This window comes from Palaemon carinicauda, chromosome 8 (genome assembly GCF_036898095.1).
Source record: "Palaemon carinicauda isolate YSFRI2023 chromosome 8, ASM3689809v2, whole genome shotgun sequence".
In the NCBI taxonomy this organism is placed as follows: Eukaryota; Metazoa; Arthropoda; class Malacostraca; order Decapoda; family Palaemonidae; genus Palaemon; species Palaemon carinicauda.
Window position 1 is genome coordinate 107,653,343 of NC_090732.1, and position 9,560 is coordinate 107,662,902.

General features: G+C 31.6%; 1 protein-coding gene across 3 annotated transcripts in view; it reads left to right on the forward strand.

The window, feature by feature from the left end:
- The window catches only part of Nmdar2 (NMDA receptor 2), a 1,133,867-nt gene extending 1,125,802 nt beyond the window's left edge, over positions 1–8,065 (forward strand). For all 3 annotated transcript variants that reach the window (XM_068378799.1, XM_068378801.1, XM_068378800.1), the window contains one exon: positions 7,431–8,065. In XM_068378799.1, the coding sequence (XP_068234900.1) occupies positions 7,431–7,479 (49 nt within the window). In that variant the 3' untranslated portion in view covers positions 7,480–8,065. The remainder of the gene's footprint in view (positions 1–7,430) is intronic.
- The last annotated feature ends 1,495 nt before the right edge of the window (positions 8,066–9,560 follow it).

Consider the following 9,560-nt stretch of genomic DNA (forward strand, 5'->3'; position numbering starts at 1 on the left):
AAAGTAACTAACATTTTTATGGATCTTTCCTGTTAGCTTAGCGTGTTTGTGCCTGTATCTTATTTATGTAGGATATTTAATTAGTGGGATAATTTCAATACGTAATATTATTTAATTAAAGGCCAAAATGATGGCTAGGAAGTAAGATATACTTTTAATTCACCACTGTGACCAAGGCTAAGAAGATCGATAAGTTACAATATAGCAAAATTATTGCGACAGATATGTAGTATGTTTAATCGGAAGTGGTGGACAGAAGCGTTATAAATGATTTTATTCATTAAGAAGGAAATTGGAACTCCTTTAATATAAAAACATTGTTGATGGTATGAATGTGAAATCATGTTATATGAAGTGTCAGTGATATTTTCGTTTATTTTAGAGTACAAGGGAGTAAGAAAACAGTAAGTGGTTCAACATAATAAAGTTGATAGGAAGGAATTGGAAAACCGCTTTAGGCGGACAGTGAATTTAAAAGAAACTTGATTTGCGAGGAGTATATTTTATACGAGGTAGATGTCAAATGACCAAGAAGTCCGGAAGGTCTAGTGTCGTCGGTGCGCATCTCCTAATGCCCTTTTAAAGCGACCTTTCGGCCTCTAGCTACACACACACACACACACACACACACACACATTACAATTAAGCTACATTCCAAGCTCGTTTCTTCCAACTTAATACCAGCCTCTCAATCTTTACTCCATGGTGCAACTAGACTGCAGAGTTTTCCTCCAGGTGTACCCCACCGTAGAATGGACTCCCGGATCCCAGTTCAGGGCCATATCGCTCAACTGTATAAACGAATTCAATCTATATATTCAACTAAATGAACAAGAATCATGAAAATTAAAAATATGATAAACATTGTATTTTTATATCTAAAGACATAAATGCATACTTTTTAACTAACATATATTTATGGGGTAATTACGTGAATTCATCAATATTTGTGGTTTGGTCTAATGTGATTGTCAAACAAGATAATAAAATAACTCGCAGGGTTACTGATTAATGCCATACTTGACCGGAACTCATTGTCTTTAAAAGATCAGCCCAAAATAGTTTTATTGCTCTATGATGGTTTGTAAATCTGCACTATTACATCGTTTAAAGTACTTTATATATATATATATATATATATATATATATATATATATATATATATATATATATATATATATATATATATATATATATATATATATATATATATGCGTGTGTTTGTGTGTGTTTATCCAAGGAATTGAGAATTATGGTGTGTTCCAATTGATTAACGATTTAGGTTATGTAACTTTTCATAGCATGCAGACGCATGGCATAATATCAAGGATTTAAGATATAACCCAACACTCATCCATACTATTTAAACGACCACTTCATTTATATGTCATTTGGATTGATTGATTGATGGATTGGGAGTTTTTTGGCATCCAGACATCTAGGGTTATTGAGGCCGATATGTCATTTTGAATTCAAGTAGACCAATCCATTAAGAGATATATTTGGTGAGGATAAAACTTGTATCTCTAATCTGCATGCCTCTGCTTGCAAATTTGTTGACAATGTCACGAACAAGACCGTAATAAACGTATGGTTTTGTTTTGAGGCCATTTTGAAATCAGTTTTTCACATTATGCATGAAAATGGAAAAAAAATTATCGTATCGTAAACACTCGAGTGAAATTCAATTCTTTGTCATACATCGTTTTAAAAAACAAAAACAAAAGCGCAATCAAGAAGTAAAAGCGTAATAAGGTACCTGATAATTTTCCCCATATGTTTATTTAAATTGCGTATATATTTATGGAATCGACCTGATGAGCTTATTCATAACAAGCTCCGACGATGCTTAAGTGAAAGTGAAAGTATTTGGGACTTACCTGCCTGTTATCTTCCCGTGAGTATTTTTTATGCTAAGATCATGTTTATATTATGACCCATATATATATATATATATATATATATATATATATATATATATATATATATATATATATATATATATATATATATATATATATATATATATATATATATATATATATATGCATAGCAAACGGTAGGTTCATGTGTTTAAGCAGCCTATATTCACTTAAAGTTCCCGTTACGAAATTTATGTTACATAAACCGAATTGTTCTAAAATCATTGGCATCTCTGAATTGTTTGGAGCTAAATAACCTTGACATTCAGTGGTATAAAAGTACTTTGTGTGTTTTTCTTTAGTTTTGTGTTCTTTTATTGTTGTTTTTACTCGTCCAAGAGTATCTCAGATCTACTACTTTTGGTTGTTATACAGTTTACCATTCACTTGTCTCTACCCAATTCTGTTTCTCTTTTAAGCAGACATTTGTTGAATACTACGCTGGGAATCTCTTTCAATCTTAATCAAAAGACAATGTTAATTTTACTTGTAGTTCATGCTGTTTTCAGCTTCATTCCCGTTACGATTTAAAATAATAATATTTTTTATAATATATCCTTCTGCTATTAGAGAAATGAAAAGGGAACTTATAGAGATTGGGGTGTTTTCATGCAGATACATAAAAGGTAGATTGAAAAATAGTTTGAACCTTTACTTTGATTAGCATTAATTTCTTTGCTTATATGACTACTTCATTTCCTCTTTCACTTTAAGAACTTGACTCAATAGTCCATTGAATCTTCCTTTATTTGAAATATTCATCAGAAAAATATTACAAGATTTAAACTATGAAAGTAATTTGCTCAAAACGACATTTTGTTGAATAGCAGTAGAGATGAACAAGATCTGCTTCATTTTTAATTTATTTTTATCTAAGTGATAAGGAGAAAAAAATAGGATACATTTATACATTAGATAAGTTTTCGGTTTTTTAGTTGATGACTCATGATATATATTCCCAATGTATGAATAATAAGTACTGTTTTAATCATTTAAACTATGTTAATTATCATCATATGAGGATGAAAAGGCATTTATCATTTGGAATTTAGTGGGAAAATTTATGACGATATTCAATGAAAGTGATGTGAGAAGTCCTCATTCATAACTCAAGCGTAAATGGGCCATTCATTTGAAGAATTGTGGGACGGATGAATGGCAACGGTTGAGCATAAGAAGGTCACATCATTATTTTGCGGAGGACGTGAAAAATGGTTTACCGTATTTGGTAATTATTCATCCCATCTATGGTTGTCATTTTACCCAATAGTTTAAGTGTATACATCAAAATTTCCGCTTATTACATCGTATTATTTGATTGTTGATGTAAAAAATTGTCATGAATATTAATCCCAGAAATGTCTGACGTACTTCCGTTTTAGTTTATTGCCGGCAGTACACCTCACCAGGAGCACTGTAGGCATCATTAAAGCATCTCATCGACTTATAATTGCACCCGCTTTTAGCCTTCGACTACAGTGTACCTCCGTTCCAGTTTCCTTTCTTCCACAAACCTGAATTCCTTTTTTTTAATTCGGAACTTTATAGTGCAGCTACTTGGTTTGCGGCTTTAAGTTCTCGTCGCGGAATAAACTCTCCGGCCCCAGCGCCAGGATCTTATGCGAAAATTTCTTTAGACCAATCCATTCCAATAGGTGAAGATCGCTCTCAATATATAATCCGAAAACTTGACCGAAATTCTAGTAAACAAATAGCATGCAGGCATTTGGGATCTTATTATTTTATTTACCTTTTGCTATCTAGTCAATGTCTCTTTTCTTTCTTCATATTCATTTCTTGCAGCTTTAGGATTACTGAATTTATGTTTCACTTCCCACTTTCAGAGTGCTTGATTTGTTTATATATATTTATATTTCTACATCTGAGCTTATCCACTCAATTTATTTCCTTCATTTTGTATTTTCATTTAATTTGTCCTTGAGCTTATCCAGAAAATGTTTTCAGTCACCTTGTGTTAATTTAGGCTAAGCACAATAGGAGAATGTTTAGCTTCAGCTTCAATGGACTGAGTCAGGAGTTTTCCTCTCCAAGGTCATTCATCACAGTAATTATCTTCACTCGTGGTATTTCAATGCACCCAGTCTTTGATTCTATAGGATGTTGCACTATTATATGATAACTCCATATTACTCTTCATGAATAATAAATAATCACTGTAGAACACCTTTAACTCCTCTTACTGTAATGATAATAAAGCTACTTCTTTTGATTTAAGGAGCTAGTTCATTGTTATAGTTTTATGTGTTATACTTTTGCTCATCGTATTGTAAGAGTAATATCCTTCGGTTCTAATCATATAGAAGTGGTCGATTACCTAAATCTATTAAAATGTTCTGACATAATGTAGCTTCTCATTTCTCCAATCTGCGCAGTAGAAAGCCCTTCTCTGCGTTTTTAGAGAGGAATCTGATTTAGACAAATATCCTGTATATCCTTAAGTTAGCATCTACCAACGTTATTTTGGTTCGTATTATGTAAACAATATAGGCCTCCCATTGCTCAAATTAAATTGAATGCATAATATTTTTCTTTAGTATAAACACGTATATGTGATCCAAAATTAATTCTCAACAAAGGTAGGCCTTGCGACGTTTGATGTTAATTCTAACTACCAAGAGACGAATTTTAGAATTAAGAAGAAAAAAAGTATAATCTAAACTTGAATAATTTTGATTATATACAAAATAACTTACAACGTTTAATAATACGAACTTGGTTGAACCTGTTCCCACCCACTAACCCCGACCATAGACTGATTCCTAAAATGCGTTGCACAATTGGATTCCTTAGCTCACACAAACCTTTCTTTTCCAGTATATGCGATGCCTTTATCTCTAAACTTAAGTTCTCTTGTTCATCCGACATTTAAAAGTAATACGTGGTCAATCCTCGACATTGCAGGACGCGTCAACCATTCGCGGGAGACTTGTTGGGCCGCGTAACAGAAGTTTGACTGTAGGTGATCCCCAAAATGCCTCTTGCATGATTCTCGCTGCTGCTGCCGCTGCTGCTGCTGATGCTGCTGCTGCTGCTGCTGCAACCACTACTACTACTACTACTACTACTACTACTACTACTACTACTACTACTACTACTTCTACTACTCCTACCACTACTACTTCAATTGCTATTGCTGCTGATTTTCAATAACAATGTCAAAGACACATGATCCCATCACTACAAGCGGATGACTGTTCTGTCCCACATCCAATATTAACTATGATTAAAAGAACACCCCCAGAAACTATAACACTTCATTTTGATTCTCAGCCAAAGAAGACTTAACATGAAAACTACTTCCACTCAATTTGCTGCTGCTTCTAAAGCTACAGTAGTAATAGCTGACAGTATCACTTCTACTTTAAACACAACTAAATGTTTGTTTAGGGGCTTACAATTACAAAAATAGAAATAAACTATAAACACTACTACTACTACTACTACTACTACTACTACTACTACTACTACTACTACTACTACTACTCCTTCAACTGCTATAATTTCTTCCTTTTACAAACTCAAATGGAAACGAGAAAACTCTCGAAAATTCACGAAAGCACTTTTGCTCAGTCATGTTTTAAAGTATATCTGTATATTACTTTTACATACTGTCGAGATTTCTTTCTTTCCGGGAGAGTCGATCTTCTTGAAACAAACTTTTTTTTCTATCTATCCTAGCAAAGCATGCTGTATTTAATCTTATTTTTTTTTCAATTTTTCTTAGATGCTTTTTTCAAGATTGTTCGTTCACGGGACATAGAACAAAAGAGTGCCTTTTCTTATGCTTTTAGTGAAGATCATATTCTTCATTTTCCTAGAATGAGGTCTGAGAATGCCACACGCCACTTGGCATTCACCCGGTCCGGCAAAACTGACTTGTTTCAGTCACATTGTTTATAACCTCTCCCCTTACATCATATGAACTGCGTTTTGCATCTGGCTCTATGAATGATTGTCGCTCCTTGTAACATAGACTTACATTGAGAACTTCAAGTTTTCTTTACATAAAAAAAAAAAAAACTTTGAAAGGCGATCTGTTTCTGATTTTCTTAGAGCTCTTCTTTTGAGGATTCCTTACCCCCAATTTTTTAAAAGGATTCGAGCTCCATAAAGAGTGCTAGAGTCTACTAATTCATTGGAACTGACCCTTTTTTCATTTTAAGCATTATATATGTTTCCTTTAAAGAGAAAGGTCTGGTTAACGGCTAACTGTGTTTTATTTCCACAACTTAAAGCTTCTTTCCCGTATGAAGTATGCTAATATGTATGATTTTTTTACTCATTTATATATACTGTATATATTTATATGGATTGTGCATAAAAACAGTATCATATTATGTGCAGCAACCGATCAGTGTTATTCAGGCTAAAACACCCGCACGTTTGACTGTTTTAGTTGTATTAATAAGTACTTGATTTCCAATCTATTTTTATTATAATTTTCATTTATGCATTCTCACAGCAAAATATATGTTGTCGTGGTCTAGTTATGATTAATCTCATCATATCTCCCTACCCTTTACTATAATAAAATCATGAATTTAAAGCAAAAAGAAAATAAAAGACAGTTAAGAAACAATATTGGGATATTTCAGATAGATTATCAATAATCTGTAATTAGCTGGCATTTTCTACTCCTGTCAACAACTATGATGATTTCCAAAGGTTGTCAACAACTTTTTCTTTAAAAATTGTCTGTCAATTTGGAAGAATTAAGCAGCTAGCAAAGATTTTATTTTGAATGAACACAATTTGACATGAAATGTAGATTGCATGTTCACAACGAGTTTTGTGATAATGGCTCTACTCTGAAACTAAATTTAGTCTGCTGCAATGTGAATACAAGTTTCTACTTAGCACTTTTCAGGATTAGAGTGTAGAATAGGCATTTTATTTCTTTTCCTACGGTATGCCAAATGAGAATATATATATATATATATATATATATATATATATATATATATATATATATATATATATATATATATATTATATTTATTTGTTTATTTATGCATATATATAACAGAAATCTACAATCTGCATATGTATTTCTCAACATTTATTTGATTTACATGATTGTTTTCATATTGACATGCTTACACCTATAAACAATAACTTGTATGGTCACGCTAAATACTGTTTGCATAGAAGTTTTATGTTCATGTACTTGTGTATGTATATATGTGTATGTGTGAACTTTCTCATAAATACATACACAAGGGTCTCATATAAACATAAAGCAAGATAATCAGTAATTGAACAGATTGACTATTAAGGTTCATAATTTCCTGTTATGCTTCAAGTAAAGAGAAGGGAACAAAATTGACGAATTGTAAATATTCCTATTTACATGACCTCATGGGAAAATACAATGCAAAATCAACGTGAAATTACAGTATATTTTGTTAATTTCATGTTGTTGGAATCATTTCATATAGTGTGATATATTTGAATAATATTTAATTTTTTTCTCTCTCTCTTTTTCAGAACATCATCTGACATTAGAGAAATAGCGGAGATGGAGACAGTATTATAAAGGTATAATGGTTTGATATTTAAAAGAAGGTGTAAATAACCAATTTGTAAATCAAAGTTCAAACAAGAATGTAGACGTAGGTATAATGCATTTATATAAGGAACATCAGACGCGTTTAATGATATACCATCACGTTTCTAGACTCTTAGGGATTCTATTTAAAAAAAAAAAAAAGTAATTACGTAAGTATAACAATGTTATGCGATTCTTGCTTCTACACTATTTAGTGGGAGACGTCTGAAGATGGCTGTCAATTTGTGTTCTAATCTCGTGTGATGACTTTCCCACAGCGAACGCTTCGCTTTTGTTTAAAGAATTACATTCGATCTTTCTTTCCTTTCGTTATGAAGACCTTCGCCAACCCATATAAAAAAGGGAATACGTAGATATTAAAAGTGAGTACGGCGCTGTAGAGAATAAACTTAGAGGGTAAGAAGGAAAGAAATGAATTTGAATATATGAAGAGCTTGGCTTGGGAAGTTCATCATGCTTGATTCCACTCGAGTTGACCACTACAATACGCACTCGGACTCTCTCTCTCTCTCTCTCTCTCTCTCTCTCTCTCTCTCTCTCTCTCTCTCTCTCTCTCTCTATTCAAGTTATATACGAATAATCTGAATGACGTTTCTGAACCTTAACTACTACTGGTGGCGTCCTCATCTCCGTTACCACCTAATGTAAATAAACTTACCATAACGTTTATATATACTTTAATTCTTCTTTTTGTAGGTATATATTGACGTGTTCACCATGTATTGGCAGATATATATATATATATATATATATATATATATATATATATATATATATATATATATATATATATATATATATATATATATATATATACACACATGAATGTATGTGACAATGTTAATTTGATTAATTGCTTCCTCTTTTGTGTATCAAAGTGTAAATATATCTATAAACTTTAGATGAAATTAAATTTAAAAAGTAAATCCATGAAAAAAGAGGATCATTTTTTCGGTCCTCTCATCTCAAATGAAGGAAAGCAGAAGAACTTTTCAAACAAAAGTGTGTCAGCAATATCGATTAGGGAAAGATATACACTGAAAAATAAAAATTCTGCTGTCTAAAAAGTGCTGAAAAATCTTATAAAGCATAATCAGATGAATCTGAAGATTATATGATTGCTGCGATATCCAATTTTTAAACAAGCTGCTACTAAGGTTTATTTTGTTTCGCGTGGTTGTAAGTGTTGAAGAAAGACAGCTATTAAATTCCAAAGTTTAACGTGAAAGAAAAAAAAACTTCAAATGAGGTGTTGAAAACTGCTTCACTTCCCAGCTTCTGTGTAGAAAAGAACAAACACGACGTAGTTCCACAATTCATTCTATTGTGAGAGACATTAACATGAAATTAAACTTGAATATTGTTATTAAGAGCGCGTCAGTACCAATAATGTTATGACCGATTATCTCCAAATTCAAACAAAGATAAAAATCGTTAAATTAATCACATGCATACATTGATAAATCTCATATAAACTTGACCGAAAAAATTTGACATAGTTTAAAAAGAGAAAATAATGAAAAAGGATTTCATGTTTCATTATATTATCAAGTGTTCAAGGTTACAGTTGTTTTGTCTAGTAACAATAGTATTCTTATATAATATGTACCCTTAGAAAGGGAGTATATGAGGCATTGAGCATTTACTTTTATCCGAAGACTTATTTCAGTTTTTTCAAGAATTTTCGGATTGGCATATACCTCAATGCATACATGTTTTCTATGCTTGGATATTGTTTTTTAAGGAAATTATCTGTATTTTTGTTTACATATTTTTCAAATTATTAATTCATGGTGTACTAACGAATGTGCATAGGCAGTTTTTGAAGTGATAGCAGATATTTATATATAATTATTGTAATTCTAAAATGGATGTTGGATAATGGGAGGAATTCGATAAAATTTAATAAATTGGGAAACGAAGAGAAAACTGAATATAAACTGTAAAAAGGGTAACTTTAAGAGATGAAAAATTTAATATCCTTATCTTTACTTTGGAAGATAAAATTATTTGTAAGTGTGTTTTTGTAAATGATATAGAACTTGAAG